At 42.5% G+C, this 23,372-nt stretch overlaps 3 protein-coding genes across 5 annotated transcripts; 2 read left to right on the top strand and 1 right to left on the bottom strand.

Annotated features, from left to right (window-relative positions):
- Positions 1-444: 444 nt before the first annotated feature.
- Positions 445-13,025, top strand: pdpr (pyruvate dehydrogenase phosphatase regulatory subunit). 2 transcript variants are annotated; one of them, XM_052064299.1, is made up of 18 exons: positions 445-600; positions 1,540-1,823; positions 2,243-2,376; positions 2,443-2,524; positions 3,692-3,855; positions 3,933-4,054; positions 4,285-4,402; positions 4,717-4,866; positions 5,739-5,931; positions 6,715-6,839; positions 6,950-7,105; positions 7,491-7,624; positions 7,847-7,995; positions 8,706-8,818; positions 8,887-8,981; positions 9,181-9,270; positions 10,316-10,498; positions 10,665-13,025. In XM_052064299.1, the coding sequence occupies exons 2-18, from the start codon at positions 1,555-1,557 to the stop codon at positions 11,073-11,075; spliced, it is 2,688 nt and encodes an 895-aa protein (XP_051920259.1). In that variant the 5' UTR covers positions 445-600; positions 1,540-1,554; the 3' UTR covers positions 11,076-13,025. The 2 variants fall into 2 exon arrangements, with proteins under 2 accessions (XP_051920259.1, XP_051920260.1); XM_052064300.1 differs by lacking the exons at positions 10,316-10,498; positions 10,665-13,025 and adding an exon at positions 10,061-10,272 and having other exon boundaries at positions 9,181-9,620.
- mrps11 (mitochondrial ribosomal protein S11) lies at positions 12,500-14,829 on the bottom strand. Of its 2 annotated transcripts, none has more exons than XM_052064406.1 (6): positions 14,644-14,829; positions 14,400-14,486; positions 14,217-14,315; positions 13,745-13,874; positions 13,580-13,645; positions 12,500-13,161 (listed from the first exon to the last, which is right to left on the bottom strand). In XM_052064406.1, exons 1-6 carry the CDS (start codon positions 14,718-14,720, stop codon positions 13,054-13,056), a joined length of 567 nt encoding a protein of 188 aa, XP_051920366.1. In that variant the 5' UTR covers positions 14,721-14,829; the 3' UTR covers positions 12,500-13,053. The 2 variants fall into 2 exon arrangements, with proteins under 2 accessions (XP_051920366.1, XP_051920367.1); XM_052064407.1 differs by having other exon boundaries at positions 14,400-14,483; positions 14,644-14,828.
- Positions 14,830-15,247: 418 nt separating this feature from the next.
- On the top strand, positions 15,248-18,011 carry mrpl46 (mitochondrial ribosomal protein L46). Its single transcript, XM_052064389.1, has 4 exons — positions 15,248-15,538; positions 16,285-16,486; positions 16,860-17,030; positions 17,631-18,011. Exons 1-4 carry the CDS (start codon positions 15,263-15,265, stop codon positions 17,879-17,881), a joined length of 900 nt encoding a protein of 299 aa, XP_051920349.1. The 5' UTR covers positions 15,248-15,262; the 3' UTR covers positions 17,882-18,011.
- Positions 18,012-23,372: the final 5,361 nt, after the last annotated feature.

Here is a 23,372-nt window from a genome sequence, read left to right as displayed (position 1 = left end):
CAACACAGGGTGCACCAAAAATAGTTTTTAACTACGACATTTTAGTTATTACTACGGCATTTAATAAAAACGTTTTAATCTCGTAAACTCAAAGTATGTTTTTTCACCTGTTTATAGGTTAGCGTTTCAAATCATGGATTTAAATCAACCTGGTTTAAAATGTTAAAAAATGACTTAAGTTTCAAACGACGGCTTCAATGACAGCAACTAATGGTTCTAAATCCAGGTGTGGGTTTGATTGATCTGGTGAAGACCCGAGAAGTAATGGTAAACCCATTCATTCCTTCCTTCCTTCCTTCCTTATCATCCTCCTGGCCTTCCTTACATATATCCATGCTTCCTTCCTCCTGTCTTTCCTTCTTTCTTCCATCTTGTGGCTATAGTAGCCTTTAAAAAAAACAACAAACACCCGCTCACTTTTACGTTGAAAAATCACCCAGAAGTAACATCCGCTTACACTTCTGCTTGCCTTACGACTGAATACTCAATAGCTTTGCCTTGGACCCAAACAATAGGCCCTTCCGTCATCACAACACGATCCAGTGCTCACTCGTGTACATGTATACGGACGCCGAAATTCCGCTGCGACTGACTTAGTTGGTAAGTGAGAAAGACGAGCAGAACGGCAGTTAAAGCAGAGCTGCCCTTCTCCAATTTGTTGACATTTAGATAGTTTACCCTTCGACATTTTTTTGCTACTCGTTCGTTAGCATTAGCCGCGATGTCTGTCACTCCGCGTGACAACTCCCACACCGAGACGTTGAAACACCAACACATGTAACTGTTTAACGCGTTTACAAAACAGCGAAAATGCCATTTAGCCATAATTACATCCAGCACAAGTGAATAAAGTCCGGCGTGTGCTAAAGCTCTCGAGCGGTCAGCTGTGTCAGGACATACATTCGTGGCGAGCAGAAGTCGACGAGTCTATTTGTGACTCCTGAAGGACTTTTGTAAGTGAACTTGGCGTGATGCGTAATTTTAAAATCTTTCTTCGTGCAGTGCCTCTCAACTGACACCCTGGGAGAGCCGCATTTCGTACATAGTCGCAAGGATTTGACTCACTTTTATTGATATTAAGAAAAGTCAAAACTCAGTTTCAACCTCTTGATGACATTGTAGCTGCAGCTTCTTCATAGCAAACTTCGTGGCTTGAAAAATAAAAAATAAAGTAAAGGAAGTGCGAACACTATACAAAACAAAACAATACATCCTGTATTGTACAACGCTATCCACACTATCAACATCCAGCAACATTTGAACGGCCTTGACAACCTTGCTGTTGCATTCTCTGCTAATGTTTTGACTTTTAGGGGAAATCAAATCTGTCCCTGTAGTCACGTGATAAGCAGTTTGGTTTTCATTTCTAGTAACTTTACCAAATATGAACTGAAGTGTGACTTTAAAATCAAAGCAATATCCTGAACGCCAGTGTTTGGTAAACAATAACTTGCCTCCTGAAGACTTGCGTATAAGTAATGTGAACATTAGATTTTTTTTTGTGGTTGTTTTCATTTTTTTTTGTGTGCGTACCAACAGAGTGCACAGCCAGCCATGTGTAGCTGTGTGCAGAGCTACAGGGCTCTGTCCCCTGGCCTGCTCCCCAGGCTGCTTCTGCCTCACACCGGTTCCACATTGGCCGGCAAGGGCCTGTCGACCTCCACGAACTGCATGCAGGCGGGGAGCGGGGACTCCTCTCAGCCGCTGCCACTACCCAGCCAGGCCCGAGTGGTCATCTGTGGCGGGGGCATCGTGGGGACTTCGGTGGCGTATCACCTGGCTAAGCTAGGATGGACTGATATCGTTCTCCTGGAGCAGGGCAGGTATGACATCTGATGGAGCATTCGTCCATTTTCTACTTGAGTCATATGAGGGGGGCAATTTGAAATGACACATTTAAATATTAAAGATGATTTTAGCTGCTGTACGGGGACTTTGAATGTGAGTAACGGTGTCCAAAATAAAATGTTATTTCATTTTATTCTTCAGGAACATAACAGATGTCAGTCGGGATTACTGTGCATGCTTGACAATCACTTGAGTAGCTCTGTTGACTATATTGCCTCTTTGTACTTGTCAAAGTAAAATGGACAATATGAAGTTTAAAAAAAAGCCAAAAGCTAAAAAGCACACTAAATTACTCAATGTGTAAACTGAAATAAAATGCCAAAATACCCATACGAAGGTGCGCAAGTCCTTCTACTGTCAGGATTAAATTTGTCATTGTTTTGTTTTTTGACAGACTAGGAGCAGGAACCACCAAACTTTGCGCTGGTATTGTCAGTGTAGCCAAACCCATCTCCATTGAATGCAAAATGGCCGACTACTCCAATGCTCTGTACAAGCAGCTCGAGGATGAGACTGGCGTCAAAACGGGTAAGCCGTCTTAGTGTCCCGTCAGGAATCCGTCTCGGAATTTTCCCTCCATTTTCTGTGTTTCAGGCTACGTGAAGACGGGTTCTCTGTGTCTGGCTCAGAATCAGGACCGCTTCATATCACTGAAGCGCCTCGCGTCAAGACTCAAGTGAGACTTTTTGGTCACATTTATTGTGAATATGGGTAAATCTCAAAAATGCAGAGCTGGACAGCAATGTTCTCGAAAATACACTTCCAAAGACCCACAAAACATGAGAAGTCATCATTGATGGTCCATCATATGTGAACACATATCGTTAAATTTCAGCCGAGTGAGATTTTAAAAGCAGGGGCGTCATTCCATCTCATTTCCATGGCTGGTCACATTGTGATTTCCCTCAGAGCAGGGGTCCCCAAACTACGGCCCGTCAGCACATTTGGCCGGGCCCTCTAACCCTCCTGTTGTCCTCGGGTCAAAATGACCCGCCACTGTGTTAAAAAGGCCCCCCTAAATGATAATTTTTTTAACTTGAAATGTTATGATTTTTCCTAGATTGGCCCCAACTGCAGAAAAATTGAAATGTTTTTATTCACATTTCCATGGAAGCTGTACAAAAAAAGTACAAAGATGGTCTTCGGGTCAAAATGACCCATGACGCAAATAGGGTTGAAATCAAGATCACAAAGTTATTTACACACCATAAATTGTTTCAGTGTTTTAGTTGTGTCTCAGATCAATTAGTAGAACACGTGAACAAGACAGTAGCAGACATAAACAAGACAAGATAGTTTTTTTCTGTGAAGAACTCAGAGAGGGTTATTTAGTGATTATTTATTTCATTAATAGTGTTATTATTTATTTCCTGACTTTTTTTCTGTAAAGAACCTGGGAAGGGTTATTTGGTTATGTGTGGCTTTCTGGAAAACAATACATTTTTTCAGCTCCCCTACGATCGTCACACTTTTTCTGTTACAAACTGACACCGGCCCCCCTTCAGAGAAGGGAAAAGTTATGTGCCCCTCACAGGAAAAAGTTTGGGGGCCCCTGCCTCAGAGGGTCGTTATGAAAATCATATTAATGCATCCCGTTATTAAATACACAGCACAATTACCGTTGCATTTTTTTATTGCACTGTATCTCATTTTGACAACAAATAGTTTGAAATCGGAGGTCATGGAAAAGAATGACAACATATTAAATTAAACATATATAGAAATAGAAACTGACATTAAAAAAAAAACATTAAACAAGTAGCATTACGCAGGAACAGATACTGATGTCTGCAGGGATGTTTATGCGAAATAAACCGTCGCCTCTCTTTCTCTGTTTTTCCAGGGTGATGGGAATCAGCTGTAACATTGTGAAACCCAAAGACTTGACCAAACTCCACCCCTTGGTGAACATTCACGACCTAGTGGGGGCGCTCCACCTGCCTGCCGACGCTGTGGTGTCACCGCCAGATGTCAATCACGCCCTGGCCGTGGCGGCAGCCGGACAAGGCATAGCACATGGGTTTGTACTTTATTACCAAAGGCGCATGCCTAATTCTTCCTTCTTGTTGCGTCTCCCCACTCAGGGGTTCAAATCCTGGAAAGAACCACCATTCAGCAGGTTCTGGTGGAGAAGGGCCACGTGACGGCGGTGGACACGGACCGCGGCTCCATCGAGTGTGAATATTTCGTCAACTGTGCTGGACAGGTATAAAAATAAGGGATGCTTTCACCCGCAAGGCTTATACGTGAAATGCAAAACTGTAAAGCTGTGTGCGCGTTGAACTTCCACTTGATTCTAGTATTCTGAATACAATTTAAAAAAAAATGCTCCACCATCATCAAGCTTGAATGATCATTTTAGGCTTGAGTCTGCAAAACCAACCCGAAAAATGCCCACGAATCACAGCGCTCTCCTTTCTGAATGTGTTGCTTCAGTGGGCTTACGAGCTGGGCCAGGCGAGTGAAACCAAAGTCTCTGTCCCTCTGCATGGCTGCGAGCACTTCTACCTCCTCACCAAACCTCTCCAGGAGGACCTCCCGGCCGACACGCCAGGTCTCACGCCTTGCCATTGTATCGCGATGCATCGCCTCCGATTGCCCCTAAATGGGGGCATTTTGCCTCTAAAATCTGAGCAAATAATTCTTATAATTTACCCACGTATATGCGACCTGTAAAATATAAAATGTATTTATATATCAAAAAATGTAATACTTTTTGTTGCTGTTAAACATCTTCGTACTTGCGGGCAACCTGACTGTTGTTTTCTATCATTAGAAAACACCCAAATTTAAATGTAGTGTCTTTTTGATTGACCAGCATGGTCACGGAATGAATTCAGTCAAGGTACCATTCTGTGTGTCTTCCAGTGGTGCTCGACATGGACGGCAGGATATACGCTCGGCCGTGGCAGGGAGGCTTGCTTTCTGGGGGCTTCGAGAAAAATCCCAAGCCCATCTTCACGGAGGGACGCAACCAGCTGGAGATTCAGAACATGCAGGAGGACTGGGACCACTTTGGTGAGGAACAGTAGAAAAAGGGGTCCTTTGGTCAATGATTGTTTATGAGCATTCCAGCCCCCCCTGGGACACAGCCGTTATTTTAAACCAGTGAGCAGTTGAAAATGGCTTTCGCACCCATCACGAGAGTTTGTGCGAGTGTTTTTTTTTTTCCCCCTATACAAGACTCCTTTTGGCTCACCCCTGCTCAGTAAAACCTAGAGAAACAGCAAGTGAAATCAATTTTTAAACCACCCTGCCTAAAATGTTTTTCCCTGACGGAGGTTTGCTTGAAAGATGTTGCATTTAACTACTTTGTTTATGTGAGTGCTTTTTTTTCTTATTTCCACCATCAAACATTTTTATTAGAGCGTACAGGCTGCTTTAATAAGCGTTATCCATTGGACTCTGGCCAATGTTCACCTTACCACACTCATGTGAGCAACACTCTTACAGCACGGGCGACCTTGAATGCAATTCGGTAATGTAATCTGAAAGTATAGAACCGTCTTCCTCAACTGGCGGACCGCGATCCACGACTTAACCGCCGACCTCCTCTGTCCGGACCCTCGGCAAATTGTATAAACAAATCAATTATAAAGTTATTTTTACATTGTACATTTTATATTTTTGGACTATAATCTGCGCATTACCGCGATCGCTCATTAAAATTATCCGTTTTATTATTTGCATGTACGAACATGGGTCTTAAGCAAGACATTTTGAGATGAGATGTTTTGTGATGAAAAATACTCGTCATGTTTTTTTCAATTAGCGCATGGTCAAATTTATGAGCCCTCAAATTCAAACTAAAATAGATGTTCAATACCAAAACAACATGCGTCCTGTTCAATTTCGGTTGCTGAAACGGGGTCTCTCCTCGTTCATTTCAGAGCCGATGCTCAGCGCGCTGCTGAGGAGAATGCCTGGTTTGGAGTCGGCGGAGATCCAGCAGCTGGTCAACTGCCCCGAGTCCTTCACCCCTGACATGCGCTGTTTGATGGGCGAGACGCCGGGCCTTTCGGGCTACTACGTGCTGGCCGGCATGAACTCCTCGGGTCTGGCCTTCGCCGGAGGAGCTGGCAAGTGAGTCCGGGACGGGGTGTCGTCGGTGCACTGCACTAAACTAAAGCAGTCGTGAAGTCTGACATACTGTCAATATTTGTACTGTATGCAAAACACCCCTTGGCCATAAATATAAACCAGTCCAGTGAAAAACATTAAGTGGGGGGCAGTATCTTAGGGAGTGCCTTTTTGAGCGAAGCAGAAACTCGTTTGTGTGCTGAGCATTACCTTGAAACGCCACATGTCAAGATTCCTCAGTATGAAGAACCTGTTGGATATTGAGAGAAAAAAAAATCTCAGTAATCTCAGGAGAATTCAGTCACTTTTCTTTAATGTAAAATGTTGGCTATTCTCAAGAAAAAATGTACTTGTTTTTTTTTTTATCTGATCTATCTAACAAAAAAGTAGTGTATATTTTTTAAATTAAATAAAAAATGGTAACATTACAAAACTTAAGTCTCAGAGGTCTTATTGTTTTCGAGAAAATATCAGAATATTTATTGCATTGCCTCACGTTTACAATTTGCCACTTTTAGATACGGCTAAATTATTTGCATGATTTCTGGGTTGGGAATCGGTCTTCCGTTGTTTATAGTACAGTTCATTCAAAAAATATTCATCGCATTTCGAAAAAGGCTTTTTGACTACAGCCTTCTTCCAAAATGGGCTAAATGTATTCTGTCCATGAAATTCTGATGATCAAAAAAAAAAGCCAGTGTTTCCTTCTGTTCAGTGCTGTGTTGATGCAGCAAGTCGAACTCCATAGAAAATGTCTCCTGTCCCAATAAATGTATTTAACCCTAGATATCTGGCTGAGTGGATGACCTACGGTTACCCCACCGCCAACGTGTGGCCGCTCGACATCAAGCGCTTCGGCAACCTGCAGAGCAGCCGGACCTTCCTGCGACACCGCGTTATGGAGGTCATGCGTGAGTCGCCATTTTGTTGTCAACGGCCACACGATTCGCACATCTTGAATCTTGAAGGCACTTAAATCCGGTCTGCTGCATGTGTGGTGTGTTTGTATTTGTGTTTCCAGCGCTGTTGTACGAACTAAAGGTTCCTCGCTGGGACTTCCAGACAGGCCGGCAACTTAGGACAAGTCCATTGTATGACCGACTGGACACACAGGGAGCTCGTTGGATGGAGAAACACGGCTTTGAGAGACCCAAATACTTTGTTCCGCCTGGCAAAGGTACACAAGACTTTCCAAAAATATGACCGTGAATGGTTGTTTGTCTGTACGTGCCTGGCAGCCAGCCGGGGGGTACACCCTGCTCATCGTCCGCTAGGATCGGCTCTAGCACACCTGCGGCCCGAGTGAGGATAAGCGCTGTTAAAAATGGTTGGATATATGCAAAGCCATATCAAGCAAATAAGTTTGTGAATCACGCAGTGCGGATGGACCGCTAACACAACAGGGACAGTCAAAAGCACAGCCATATAATCGGAAAGTCAGCACCTTGTTCACTTCAAAAAGTGTCCAGACTTTCCTTTTTATATGGCTTTAGATGGATGGATGGATGAAGGATGCGATGATCATGAATAACCGGCATGCGAATTGTTGTTTGTTCATGCAGATCTTCTCTCTCTGGACCAGAGCAAGACCTTCTACAAGCCTGACTGGTTTGACATCGTCGGTGGGGAGGTGAAGTGCTGCAAGGAGGCTGTCTGCGTCATTGACATGTCGTCCTTCACCAAATTTGAACTCACGGTAACGCTGCGCCAGCTGTGGACATCACAGTATTCTTCTCCGCAGTCTCATCTCTAATGTTCACATTGTTGTAAAATTGCAGCTGCAACTATATACGACAATCATAAACACGCGTGTTGATCTGATGTGGGTTGCTCACTTCCTCGTTAGCATTTTGAAACTGACCAGAATCGTGATGTGAACCGAATGGTGTGTCTTCTGGTTTGTCCCACCGTCCTTTAGTCCTCGGGCGATGAGGCCCTGGATCTGCTGCAGCACCTGTGTGCCAATGACTTGGACGTTCCAGTGGGACACATCGTCCACACGGGCATGCTGAACGAACGAGGAGGTTACGAGAATGACTGCAGCGTAGTGCGCCTCAGCAAGAACAGGTTAAAAAAAAAAAAAAGAGACCTCAGAAGCAGGGGTTCTTACATATTTGCAGTCTTGGGACCCCTCATATTGCCAAGTAATAACTATATATAGACCAATAAACCTCATCAGACGACAAAGGTTGCCTATTTTCGAGATAAAAAGTCATAAGACATTTTTTTCGATTTATTTTTGTAATTATTTTTAAAAAATGTAGTCGTACAGTCATCCTGACACAGGGACAGAGCCCTGCCACAAATGGCAAAAATCAAAAATTAATGCCCTCTCACAAAGGTTTATAAAGTCATATAAATGCAAACTCTTAAAATGGTCGTTTTTGTTTCAAGCTGAGCACGAACACAGTCATGAAAACTTGAATTTTCTGTAACGGAGCTTCCTAATCTATTCATTAAAAATGTGTTTGTCCAAGTTAGTCTTTGAAGGACCATTGGAAGTTGCACCAAAACAACTCACTGCTCATCTTTTTTCAGGCTTTGTGGGTAAACTCGTGACAAATGTGCCTCCCAAATTTCATGTTGCCAAGTGAATGTGCTGCCCACACGCAACAAGGGAAAAAAAAATTGTAATTTTTCCATAATTTAGCATCACTCATCTTTCGAGTATAAATGCTTCCAACTAACACTTTTAACGTGTAGCGGTTGGGAGGAGAAGTTCATTCCAAGATTCCCCGAGAAGATGAACAACTTTGCCATTGTTCTCTCCTCTGCAGTTTCTTCATCATCTCGCCAACAGACCAGCAAGTCCACTGCTGGTCGTGGATCAAGAAACATATGCCCAATGACCCGCACCTTCACCTTGAGGACGTCAGCTGGAAGTACACGGGTAAGCCCGCAATCCACACCTGCTCACTGCACCTCCACGACAAAAACCGCACCGCCTTCTCTTTTCAGCTTTAAATCTGATTGGACCTCGTGCCACGGATGTTCTGGCGGAGCTCTCGTATGTTTCCATGACTCCCGATCACTTTCCCTCCATGTTCTGTAAGGTGGGTTGATGTTCTCATCCGCTGTCTCCAAAGTGAAACTTTGCAAAATGTTTTCAGTAATTTGGTAGCAATGAAGAAACCGCGAGGTTCACTCTGCATTATGTTTCTTCGAAGAGTCAGGAGTTTGACTTCTACGTGTGGTTGTACGACTGTTGAAATTGTCAATTCTTGGCAACGTTCTGTTATTGTGTGTTTGCAGGAGATGAGCGTGGGCTACGCTAACGGCATCCGGGTGATGAGTATGACCCACACGGGTGAGCCGGGTTTCATGCTGTACATCCCTATCGAGGTATGCTTTTCTTCACAACTTCCAGCGACACACTCCAAAGGAGAGCAAACCGTTGATCATTCAATACACCAGATATCTCGCTTAAGTTCTTTAATTTGCATAAAACTCAAAAAGATTTCAGAAGAACTTGGGGTACAACCTATATTTGTGAGATATTACAACATGCAGCTTATCGTAGATACAATATCAAATGCTGTACACTATAACAGTCTATCGTGGATTTCTTTTGAGTTTATGGACAGTGTTTACATTATGGGTGGAACGAAAACTGATTTGAATCGGAAAATCAATTCTGGTTTTAATTACGAGTGCATTGAATCAAATTGTCCTTGATTCGTATTGGGCCCAATGTATTGAGATATGTATCAACATTTTTTTTAAAATTGGGGATATAGCACATCCCAAATATTCATTCATTCATTCATTCATCTTCCGAGCCGCTTGATCCTCACTAGGGTCGCGGGGGGTGCTGGAGCCTATCCCAGCTGTCTTCGGGCAGTAGGCGGGGGACACCCTGAATCGGTTGCCAGCCAATCGCAGGGCACACAGAAACGAACAACCATTCGCGCTCACGCTCACACCTAGGGACAATTTGGAGCGTTCGACCAGCCTGCCACGCATGTTTTTGGAATGTGGGAGGAAACCGGAGCACCCGGAGAAAACCCACGCAGGCCCGGGGAGAACATGCAAACTCCACACAGGGAGGCCGGAGCTGGAATCGAACCCGGTACCTCTGCACTGTGAAGCCGACGTGCTAACCACTGGACTACCGGGCCGCCCCATCCCAAATATATGTACCGGTATATTTATATGGACAGTCGGTCAAAATAATGTATTCACATGTGAGTAAAATGTATTCAAAAATGACATCTTCAATTACAAGACGTGCTCAAAGTGGCGGCCATTAGCTTGCAGACATTTATGTGCAAAGTGTGTACCTGTACGCGGACCTTAAGATGGTTATCAAGGATATCAAATAGATGCTTAAAGGGCTTCCACAAAAATGCATGAAGGCTTCCACCAGCTCTTCTTCGCTTCTTCGCAGTACGCGCTACACGTGTACAACGAGGTGATGTCGGTGGGTCAGAAGTACGGGATCCGCAACGCCGGCTATTACGCGCTGCGCAGCCTGCGCATCGAGAAGTTCTTCGCCTTCTGGGGACAAGACCTGGACACCTTCACCACGCCACTGGAGTGCGGACGGGAGTTCCGCGTCAAGTTTGATAAGGTAGACGGGCTGTTTGGCTGTTTGTAGCGCTGCAAACGGGGCGCCCACAAGTCAAGGTCACACTGTATTACATTTTGAGTCCGACCCCCACGTGATATGTGAGTGTTTCGCAATCCTTTGTGGTGCCTGCGCTTAGTGTGGCGTGTTCTGTTGTGTCGCGTCTCAGGACACAGACTTTGTGGGTCGCTCGGCTCTGCTGCAGCAGCGTCAAGACGGCGTGTTTCGCCGCTTCGTCATGTTGGTCCTGGAGGACCATGACACAGAGCTGGACCTGTGGCCCTGGTGGGGCGAGCCCATCTACTGCAACGGGCATCTGGCGGGGGCCACCACCAGCAGCGCCTACAGCTACACCTTGGAGAGACACGTGTGCCTCGGGTTTGTGTCCCCGCCCCCCGGACCCGACGGCCTGCCCGCCACCGTTACCCCAGACTTCATCAATCGAGGAGACTACGAGGTGGACGTGGCCGGGCAGAGATACCCGGCCAAGGCCAAGCTTTACCCCTTCAGCTCCCTCTTTAGTCAGCAACACCGAAGACGCAAAGACGACCTGGAACTGAGCAACCTCCAGGGCGAGTGATGGCGACACATCGCTGCTCATGCTTACTGAAGTGCAATATGTGGCCAAAAAAAAAAAAAAGTCAGACATTTACTTCTTTGGTCTGGACTCAAAGTGCCTTGATGGAGGCCAAATCAGCTCTCTAACGCGCTGGTCCACCACAGTCAAAGAAGGCATGCTGGTTCTCCGTCGAAGACATGTGAGTTGTCCACAGTCAAAAAATTCTCTGCTGTCGCTTCCTATTGCCATCGAACCAGGATATTCATTTTCATACATACACGTTATGAGAAAGTGTTTTTTAAAAATTGGACAACAATGTTTGAATATCTCAAGAATAGTGTGGCAACGCCATCTTTCGAGTACAAAGTCATACAATGAAAAGTTGTAATGTGAATGGGGGTGGGGGGACTCATCATATCAAGTTTAAACGTTTATTCTTTGAGGAATGAAAGTTGTCATTTAACACGTTTTTTTTAAAAATTGCAACGTTACGATACAGCGTTTGCGTTTGATGAAAAAAAAGATTATCACAAGGAAAAGTTGCAGTGTTATTTCGTTAAGGGGAAAAAAGTTGTCATGACAAAAATAAAAATTGTAATGTGCTACAAGAGGAAACTTGTAATCTTATGTGAAAAGGTTTTACTTTTATAGAAAAACAGTTATGTTTAAAAAAATCCATAATGTTATAAATTTGTGTTTCTTTGAAAAAAAAGTGAACAGATGCAGAATAAAGTTAAGGCAAAAAGTTCTCATGACACGTAAAAAAAAAGATTAAGAATGTATTTCTTCGAAAGGGAAATGACATATTTCACAAAAATTTATGTTTTTAATTGTTTTATGGAAATATACGACAGGCTCAATATGTTAAAATAGGTTTTAGGGGGAAAAGAAAGAAAATGGGGGAAAAAAAGTCATCATTACAAAATTTAGATTTAATAAAATCTAATTTTACACATTATTTGGTTTTAAAACTAAATACAAATTTTGAAAAATATACTGTACATATTTTTAAACTTAATTTTCATTAAATTACATTTCTTTCCTGGCTAGTACTACATAACCCCTTTTTTCATTTCATTTTTCTTGGTCCAATCATAACTCTACTGTCAAAACTGTTTTGATTGCTTTTTTTTGTGGGGCATTACAATGATTCTCATTCAATGAATTAATCGCTGATATATTTTCCCCAAAACATTCATTCATCTTCCGAACCGCTTCATCCTCACTAGGGTCGCAGGTGGTGCTGGAGCCTATCCCAGCTGTCTTTGGGCAGTAGGTGGGGGACACTTGCCCTTAACAATCACACATAAATGATTTTTTTTTAATGCCCCCCCCTCCCTCACATGATTGTCACCTAAAATAGCAACATTTTCTTGTATTATTCTTCCCTTTGATCCAAAGGGACCCTTGAATCTTGTACGTGTCAAGAAACAGAAAAAAATCACTGCAGTCCAGAACATTTTATTTTTGAATACTTTCAGAGGATATTGTCGGGTTGAAACTATTCTGCTGGGCAATTTATGCCAGCCATGCTATCAATGTAATCATATACTGCAAGATATATCTGCTCATCTTAATCAGTGTGAAGTAGTTTTTCATGTTTTATCTCTGGATTGTGTTGATGACCATGTTGCTTATGAAGGGCTATCTTAGCAAAAAGTATGTGTCCTCCATTTTGCTGCACATCTAGAATAACGTTCATCTGCCATTAAGGAACCTGTCAAGTGGAAACGCAGCACGTGAGGATATATTTATATGAAGAACATCCAAAACATTGATTTTGTTGTTGTCTTGGCAACAGTGCATCGTGTAAATAATACAAATAAAAAGTCAAATGACGGAAGGTTGCGCTGATGTGTCTTCCACTCGTCTACTGCTCAAGTTGTCATGACGACTAACCGTGTGTCCAAATGTTCTGATGAACCTTAAAATGGCACAGCGCGGCCAAGACATTTTGAAACAAAAAACAAATGGCTTTTTTTACTGTTGGGGAGGATGATCACATCCTCCGGGCTTTGCGTGGACGGCAGCCGTTGTGCGGTACAGGTGTGTTGTCCGTGATGGAGACCACCACCAGGCCTCCCATGGTCAAGCCTTTGATGGCTGACTGGGGGGAAGAAAAAAAGACAGGTATGACATACAAATAGGATTCCTGGTCACGATGCCATTATAAACTTTTGATAAGTCACTTAACTGTAGTATTAACTACAGTAATCCCTCGTTTATCGTGGTTAATGGGGACCAAAACCACCCGCGATAAACGAAAATCCGCGAAGTAGCGTCCAATTAACATAAACGGGTTAAATTTTTTATTTTTATTTTTTAAGTCCGCAAACGGTCCACGAGAAGCTGCAAAACAACAGCGAGTCACATAGAGCAACATATACAGTACTGTATTCTATGTATATGTATAAAAAAAATTATGTTTGAAAAAATCCGCGATGCACTGAACCCGCGATAAACGACCCGCAAAGTAGCGAGGGATCACTGTACAGTACTATTAATGCTGTGATGTAAAAACTCACCAAGCGGCCCGGTCCAAGACCTTTGACAATGACACGGACAAACGTCACCCCCTTGGCCGTTGATTTCTTCTCAAAGGAAGCGCGTGGGGAGGACAAATTTAATTCATTCATTCATCCTTAAAAAGAAATAATGTTTTGAATGAATAATGACTAATAAATACATACGGCCGCAGCGGAGATGGCAGCGGTCTGTGCGGCGACTGGCGTGGACTTCTTTATGTTCTTGAAGCCTTCCGTCCCGCACGAAGTCCTGACCAAGGACTGGCCCTCGCAGTCCGTCAGCTGGATGTGTGTGCTGGGGGAGGAAAGTGTGTTCATGAGGAAATGTTATATCATGACATCACCAAATGGAATGGGAAAGCTGCCTGGTTCACTGCGCCATTTGGTTGGAGAGGTGTTCGGTACTGAGTTATTTCACACATCTCGATGTAAATACCACAAAATAACAGCTGGAATTTAAAATGTTTGGCTCATATTCATATTTTCCTCTGAAATAAGAAAATGAACTCTAGAAAAATGCACACGGGTACCTTGATTTAAGACTGCTGCAACTTAGATTTTTTTTTAGGTATGATGATACAGTATGCCAGTAGTTGTCAAGCTACTTACACAAAGTACCAACATTAAATGAGCATACTTGTTATATGTAGCTTTGATGTGCAGGATGGGCAACTCCTCAAACTTCTTTCCGCCCCACCTAAGGGGGCTGTCGTGGCCAGGCAAGGGAGGGAAATGGCTGCGGGTCCAAATCCAGTCAATCAATATGATGGGATTAATAATTACATCGTATCCATAATGACATCAATTGACAACAATTCACCTGAAGTCTCTGGAGACTTGCGAGGAGTCTTTGCTGCTCGCTGCCACCTCCTGGAAACCGACGGCGGTGCCATGGAATGTACGGCTGCTTCGAAATACATGTCATAAAAACACAAATTATCTGACTTCACATGAACGTACTTGCTACTGGCATCCATTTGCTATAACGTGCAGCCACTGTAGGTATGCGTGTACGATGTTTACATGGCGAGCGAGTTATCATTCGGCATAAAAAAATAACTTACAACGAGGTTCCTTTGGTTGAAGCTTGTCGACAAGCAGTACTCAAAGAGGTTACGACTGAACACGCTAGTTTAAACATTTAAAAAGATGGAGACTCTACACAATTTTAACCGCAAAAACACTACAAACGTGACATTGACTGCTTCCAGACTCCAGTCCGAGTAGTACATAAATGGAAGGGTCAATGAATCGAGACAGAATAATTACTAATCATTGAAAATAAATATTTCCTTCAAAAGGGAGTAAATTATAGTAAAATAACGTATACATTACATCGCATAATGCGTCTTAACTTTTTCTGACAACATTTCACGTAACTTTAGATGACCGATTAACAGATATTTCACCCACAATAATTGGAATGGACGAGCCCGATTACTGCAAAGAATTGTGGGTGTGATTTGTCGCGTTCAAGAACCAATTCAAAACCTCGTATATTTTCCTTTTATTAACAAGAAGGCACGCGTTCGCCCCATGTCCCTTTTTAGAGTTAATGACACAAAATATTATTGAGTGCATCAATTTAAAATACATATTACTATTACGATTCTTCTTACAGCATGGTGAAATAAGATGAAAAGCGTAAAGCCTGTACTTCTTTAAAAAAAATTATAGTCATGAATGTCACAGAAGAAGATGGCGGCTCCCTGTGCAAGGATGGCGAGTTGGCCACTGCTTCGTTATTTCTCCCGTTTTGAGAGGACCCCGATCGCGAATTCAGTTTTTCGCCCGTTTTCCAACAGTTCCCTTCGCCGTTCAAATTTACGGAACAAATTAGCGCCGGAAACACCGCGGTCCCCATGGACTCTGATGGCTGCGGTGTGTTTGCAGCGGCCGCCGGTCATCTCTGCGGACTTGAGTCTCGTGGAGCAGCGCTTTGCTCGCCTGATGCAGCAGGTGTGTTTGACAATAATAATCACAATAAATTACAATTCAGCATTGATAGTGTCAGCATGTTGAAGTTCATTTACGTACAGTTCACAATTTGCGTCGTTGTGTTCATGGTCCAACTACCTCGTTTCCAGGAACGTAGCAAAGGACGTTACGCACAAAATGGGCTCCCACGAAGCCTAAAATAAGCTTATATATTGTATGTTACACATACAGCACATTTGACAATAAAGTTGTACTTGATACTTGATTATATTCAGTATATTTCTCGTGTGTGTGTATATGCATGTGTATGCCCACGTAGTTTTATCATGTCAAGTAGGGTTGAATGACGTTATGACGTCATGCTAGATAGGTGGTACCTTTTATGTGTAAAAAATTGACACGGAAAGAAAGTACAACATATGGCATTATGCATATTCAGAATCAGAAAACAATTAGAGTTTTGCGAGAGCGGCGTATTATAGAGACAGATGTAATGTTAACATATTTGAATGGAGGACTTGTTAAAACCGAGAGAAAAAGAGTCTCCACAATGTCACCAAAATGTCATTTGCTACATGCTACATGTCATAAAAACACAATTTTTTCACCAAAATTTCATAAAATCCTCAAAGCTATGACATCTTCATTGATTAATGAAGGACTTTCTATAATCCTTTAGGATTTTTCTATAATCTAGGTAAGGACTTTTCTATAATCCAAGGAATCCAAGGAATAAGGTTCCACATTATTCAACTGTGTACTATCAGATGGAGCTGGAGAAAAGCATCCTGTCTGAGCATGAGCTCCGTCTGCTGGAGGACGCGGAGAGGCTGAGGAGAAAGCAGGCGGATGAGGACGACGACGACGATGACGACGAGCGCAAGGAGCAAGACATTGTACTAACGCAGGACTTGGAGGACGAGTGGGAGCGCAAATTCAAGACATTCAGGCCTGCGCCAAGAACCACAGGTTACGAATACTTCAATCGACTATTACTTGTAAAACTATACTAACTGTACTTCCGACTACTACTGCTAGTACTTTTGCTCCTTTTCTTTCTACTCCTTTTTCTCTTAATACTACCACCAGTATAACTATGACTACTGCTACTTCTATTACTGTTACCACTACTACGACCACCATTACTAGTAGTGCCACTACCACTGCCATGCGACTTCTGCGTTGTCTTCTTCTGCTCTTTCCACCTGTACCTCGACAGCCAGTTGTTATACTCCTTCTATTCTTCTCGTGCTTTTATCACCTGCGACATTTCCCAAGGGTTGCCGGATGTCACAGTTGTTCCCCGGTTGCTAAGCGACACCGTCACCGTGTGTCTGCACAGATGACGCGGATAAGGACCTGAGCTCGTCGGGGCGCCTGCTCTCCGACTCGCTGGTGCTGTTGGCCGAGCAGCAGGTGGGAAGTGACAAGCTGTGGCTGCTGCCTCAGGCCCAGTGGCGCCCGGGAGAGACGCTGAGGCACACGGCACAGAGGGCGCTCGCCTCCCTCGGAGGTATTTAGCAGCTATGAACCCCCGCCGGCTATGTTGGAGTATGTTACTTTTGGTGGCTCCTGTTTTTGTCACTTGAAAAATTCAAACAATTTTTCAGAAAACTATGATATAATAACGGGCGGCCCGGTAGTCCAGTGGTTAGCACGTCGACTTCACAGTGCAGAGGTACCGGGTTCGATTCCAGCTCTGGCCTCCCTGTGTGGAGCTTGCATGTTCTCCCCGGGCCTGCGTGGGTTTTCTCCGGGTGCTCCGGTTTCCTCCCACATTCCAAAAACATGCATGGCAGGCTGATTGACCACTCTAAATTGTCCCTAGGTGTGAGTGTGAGCGTGGATGGTTGTTCGTCTCTGTGTGCCCTGTGATTGGCTGGCAACCAATTCAGGGTGTCCCCCGCCTGCTGCCCGAAGACAGCTGGGATAGGCTCCAGCACCCCCCACGACCCTAGTGAGGATCAAGCGGCTCGGAAGATGAATGAATGAATGAATGAATGATACAATAACCAGTAAAACCAATACTGCTCCTACTTCTAATACCACTACTTCCTATTTATGTACTACTGAACAGATGACTGACAGCTTGGTGTCCTTTTTCCGTGTTCAGAGCCCACCATCAAGGCCAACTTCCTAGGCCAGGCACCGTGTGGCGTGTACAAGTACAAGCTGCCCAAAGCCGCCCGCAGCGATACCTCGTTGGGCGCCAAGATCTTCTTTTTCAAAGCCATCCTGACACCAGACACCCCAACCAACGCGGAGCCCAACACCGCCCTCATGTGGCTGAGCAAACGAGAACTGCAGCGCTTCCTGAAGCCGGCCTACATGATGAAGGTGGAGCGCTTCATCCTGGGCCCATGAGTCCCAATATTGGGTACACCCGCATCATCCATACACAGGCTTGGTGCAAATGATGGTGCAGGTGTACCTAATTACGTGTCTTTGCTCTTCCTTTTGTTGCTCAAATAAAACTGTTTTTTTTTCCACCTGACCTGACTTTGCCGTTATTTATTTGCAAATACTGTAATTTAAAATATCTTCCTAAAATTAATTATTTGGATGGAAAAAGTGTAGAATTTTACTTAATTTTTTTGACGTATTAAAACCAAATGTTTTATCTGTGTAATTCATTTTAAAGTTTTTCTTTTTCTTTATTTCGGTATACATAAACTAAACTTTCATTGGCCTCATTTTAATTAGACCATCACGAGTTATTGTATTACTTTCAAATACAAATTTTAATATTGGGGGTTTGTAATTGTTTATTTCTGTATTTTTCATTGAAAAATATAAAGTTATACAATTACTGATACATGTATTTTTCCATGAGCACGACTCATCAATTGTTTATTTTTGAACATAACTTGATATTGCAGTCATATTCATTTATAAATTAATCATATATCCTGGTATTAGTTTTTAAGAATTTTTTTTTTGCGTTGTGGAAATGAAATATACGTGATGAGACTTCACACAATCCCTCAAAGGCAAAAATATATATCATCATATTCAACGCACACGGTAGATGTCAGTATTGCCACACGGCTGCCATTCGATGCGGCTTGCCTGTGGTGTCTCATCTGTTGCGCGCACCCCCCCCCCCCCTCTCAAAACGTGCTTCCTTTCCACTAAAACGCCCACACGACTCGACTTATTTCCTTTTTGAGTCACCTACGTCTGATTGTACAAATACGGGTGAAATGTTTTTCAGGTGTTTCCTGTTGGCCTGATTTGAATGGCGCTTGATGTGTATTGCAACTCATGTGCGAGGGTCACGCGTAAGCATGCACGCACGTGTGTAGATTTGTTGATTGCTCATACTGCTCCCAAGTGCACCTGTTTATACCTTTTTCCAAGGCCAACATACCACAATGATATACAACGGAATACTGATGAATCATGGGAGTTTATTCAATTTTTTTTGTTCCCCCACTCTGTCACAGTTTTTATTTATTTATTTATGTGTTTTGCGGAAATGTATACCGAAATACTTCATTTCGATCTACACGGACGTTGTTCTGCAACAATGGCGGCAAGGAGGTTTGATTGGAGGGGAGCGGCGCAAGAAGTGGAAGAGGCAGAGAACGACCTCATCTCTTAACACAGAGCAAAGTGAATACTTGTGAGTACGGCTGTGCTTTTTTTTTTTTTGTACGTGTTGCTGTTCCATGTGTCACAGTAGAGCAGTGGTCACCAACATGGTGCCCGCGGGCACCAGGTAGCCCGTGAAGACCACTTGAGTAGCCCGCCAGTGCCTGGACATTGTGATTTGCTAGTAGAAATTATGATTTAAAAATGCAAACATTGGCAGTACTGTGAGACATTTTGAAACACGATCAAAGTCTGACAATTTAAATCATCAAGTATTAAAAATAACCCATCCTCATATTATTGAAGGTATTTTGGACAAATATGTTATTTCAGACGTGTATCAATTTGGTAGCCCTTCACACAATCGGTACACATGAAGTTGCTCTCACCCTCAAAAATGTTGGTGACACCTGCAGTAGAGTGACCATATTTAGACCCCCCCCCCCCCAAAAAAAGTACACTCGGCCTGGCATCGTGATACTGAAATGATTACTCAAAGGTGTCATACATACAGTAAGACTGCATTATACTGTATTGGAAAAACATACAATATGTGACATGGGTGTTGTGTTTTGCAGTATCTATGATATTGCAATATGTAACACCTACCGAAAGATATGACTTCTTTATCATCTAATGAAGATTTTTATTTTTTTTATGTGGAAATCAAAATAAGTTCTTTAGTGTTAGTGATGCCCCAGGACAACTGTTTCCCTATTTTGGATGGAGATGCACATTTACGATAGGAGACATTGGTTTGATGAGATTGGTTTTTGAATATACAATCCATAATTCCAGTTTTTGTTTCTCATCAACTTCAACTGGGAGTGACAAATAAACGGCTTGTAGCAAGCATTCTTTTATGAAAAAAAAGCTTAATGTCACCTCATGCCCGATAAACAATATAAATCATTACCAAAATGTACATGCACATCTCTACTCATGCCCACTTCAACCTCTGAAAATATAAAGATCGCCCAATAATTTAGTGGGTCTTTTTTGAAAAACACTGGTGGTCCGTCTGATGTTGTGTGCAATTTTTCTCCTGCTTTCCAAGCGCTGCTACTGTGTGAGTTTAATCGTTTACAAGCACCCCCAGCAATTAGTTTATTTATATATTTAAGTTGAAAGATTACAATAAAATCATTAGGAGCCATTCTGTTCCAATACAATTCCTGTTTCCGTGTTTGTGCTGCTGCTGTACCTGGTGCAGGGTGCCTCTTTTAATTAATTGTACATTAGGGGCGAGTTCGGAAATAATTCACCGTGACAGTTCGGAAATTTCGAAAATTGCTTAAATTTTTCGTTCGGCAATTCAGAGTGCACCAAAAATGTCACTCGGCGCTCCGCCTGGGGGGATACATGCGGCGTTCAGAATTTAATGGGGGCAAAGTGCACTCTTCACTTCACTCTCCGAACACACCCACTCTGTCATGCACGGACGTCAGAGTGAATTTCCGAACGCGCCTTTGGTTGGTTAGTTCGCTTGCAGTCCATCTCAGCAATGGATTGCTTTGTAATAACCCCCCAACCCCCGCACATTTCCCTTCTCCAAATCTCCCAGTCTCCACGGGGTGGCAAAAAAAAAAAAGAGGGAGGATGGAAAAATGAGCCCGGTCCAACTCCTGAAGGAGTATGAGCTGTGGCTCGTTAGTGCGGATGCTTCAAAATGGTGTGCAACAAGCATTCCCCAATAACAACAGACGGTAAACGGCGTTCAATTTTGACATTTCTGTCACAATGAGCAGTGCGTACAAAAGGGGATAAAAATAAAAACAACGTAATCAAGCATTACGATTGGACAGCAGTTTGTACATGTATACCTTTTAAGGCAAATTCATCAAATTCATGCCTTATATTGAATACCGCTACATGTCTTTTCCGCACACCACTCGTGTGGATTATAGTTGGATTTTAAAAAACGAGAGAGAAGGAAGGAAAGTCATGACAATCTTTTTTTTTTTTCCCTCATCCACCTACATATCGGTCAAACCCCCCCCCCCCCCTCTTAGTCCCGTGAGAAAATATGCCTGATTGTGAGCAATGTAGAGTTGCAATAAGCTGCTTTATGGCGCGTTTGGCTCAGCGGTCGTGCTCACACAGATTAGCATGTATTGCTAAACGTCGCCACAGGTGAGCAAGGCTTGACTTATAGCTTTTATTTCGTTAAGGAGCTTTTTCTATCTACGTTGCCCATTTCTGAAAGCCTTTGTATTGTAGTGGAATTGTATATCCTGTACTCCAGAGGTTCCCAACAAGAGCATCCAAAACTTATGACAAGGCGCACGAAACATGACCATTTTTTTCTTTCATTCGCATCATAGTTTTGGTGAGAGTACTTTTTCCCCCTCCTCCCACTTTCAGACGATGCAAATGGGAAGTTTTAACAGTTTCAGAAAATGTACTTGGTGTTTCTATTTTAGTATATTATTTCCACAAAAAATGTTTTCAAGTCATATTTTGTACTGTATTTTTTACACACATTTGCAAAAATTGTCTTATTATAATTAGTACAATTTCATGTTCTTTAAATTATTTAATGTTTTATTTAAATTTGCTTTAATTATTTTTACATTTTATTTACACAATTCTATTTTTTAGAACCTTAACTGCTATACAAATCAACTTATTTAAATGACATGTTTTAGTAATATTTTGCTAGCTTTGTATTTTAACGTTTTTGAAAAAGTCTGTTGCTATGATAATTGGAACAATTTCAAGTTATTTAAATTATTTAATGTTTAGTATTTAAATGTGCTTGCATTATTTTGATAATCCATTTACAGCATTCTGTTTTTAGAACCTCAACTGCTATACATATCAACTTGTTTAAATGAGGTGATGTTTTTCTAATATTTTTGCCAACCATACAAATTCTGTATTTATGCACAATATTTCTGTATTTCCTGCACCACACCAATGCAGAAAAGACAAAAGCTCAGTATAGTACTGTGAAACTAGCCCTCAGAAAAGTTTCAGTCAAAAACGACAATTGTCTCTAACCTTTAGGTTGCAGTTTGCTAGCACACATTATACAGTAGTGAATCTTCCCTTGGAGGTTTGAGAGAAATAACGCCTGCAGCCATGTTGCCCTCACAGCAGCAGCAGCAGGAGCACCACCATCGTCACCTTAGAGTGAGAAAAAAAAAATCAAGGCAACAGGCTCTGCCACAACAGACGGGCAGGGGTAGGGGGTGACAAGACAGCCACTGCGATGCCACCATTCCCGGCCATCTGAAGCCCTCGGCTGACAACCATCCATGCAGAGAAGGCAACCGGTGGGGGCTCAAACCCAAACCAATTTCTGTGGCTTTTGGTAGGCTAGAAAGAAAATCTCCATTGGGTTCTCTTTGGATAGCTGCTTGTTGTTAAGTGAGCAAAATGATGCAAAAAGGACATAAGCCATTTTCCATAAGACTCGGCCGAATGGTTAAGGAGGAATCGGATACGTTTTCAAGCAGGCCCTCGTGAGGAATTTCACAAAAAAATGTAAGCTAGACATAAAAACTGAGAATGGCTGCTTTTTACTTCTCAGATTTCCCCTCGCCACAATACACGCGACGATCGATTACATATTGTGTAAACTAGAAATGCAACAATGCTGCTTTTTCCCCAATCAACTTCACCCAAAATAACAATGAACTCAATTATTTATCGGTTTGATTTCATAATATTTAGTATTTTATGTCGTACCTGACGTGTACATCGCTTTGTCACAATTGCAAAGTACCGTCAATAAAGTCGAGTGTCACATTAAAAAAATAAAATAAAAATCAATGCAGCACTTTGGTAGGAATTATGTAGCTAGGCACACATATACAGTATACAAAATATAACACATAATCTTCATATATGACACGCTAAAACATTATTTAAAAAATTTTTTTGGTGTATTAATTTCAACAAGTATTAAAAAAAATCTGTCACTTTTCATCGAAACACAAATTGATATAATAAATGTTGCTTTTCAAAATATGAACAATATAAGGCTTCGGTGGAATGAACATAACCCCAAAATAAATGCATGGATTTTACATGACGATATTGGAAAAAGGTTGAGCTTTTTCGGAAACCTTTTTGCAGTATTATTAAAACACAAAATACAGGCCACACATAAATACGACACACTTAAAAAGACCCCCCCCCCTCCCGAATTAAAAACATGGCACTTATGTCCAGCTGCACTCACGGGCCAATCATTCGAAAAGTGCTTTTCGGCATTCAGGCAAAAAAAGCACTTAAATTTCGAAAGAGTCGTATG

This window comes from Hippocampus zosterae, chromosome 4 (assembly GCF_025434085.1).
Source record: "Hippocampus zosterae strain Florida chromosome 4, ASM2543408v3, whole genome shotgun sequence".
Taxonomy (NCBI): Eukaryota; Metazoa; Chordata; class Actinopteri; order Syngnathiformes; family Syngnathidae; genus Hippocampus; species Hippocampus zosterae.
The sequence above is the reverse complement of the archived record's forward strand: the minus strand, read 5'-3'. Positions and strand labels throughout refer to the sequence as shown.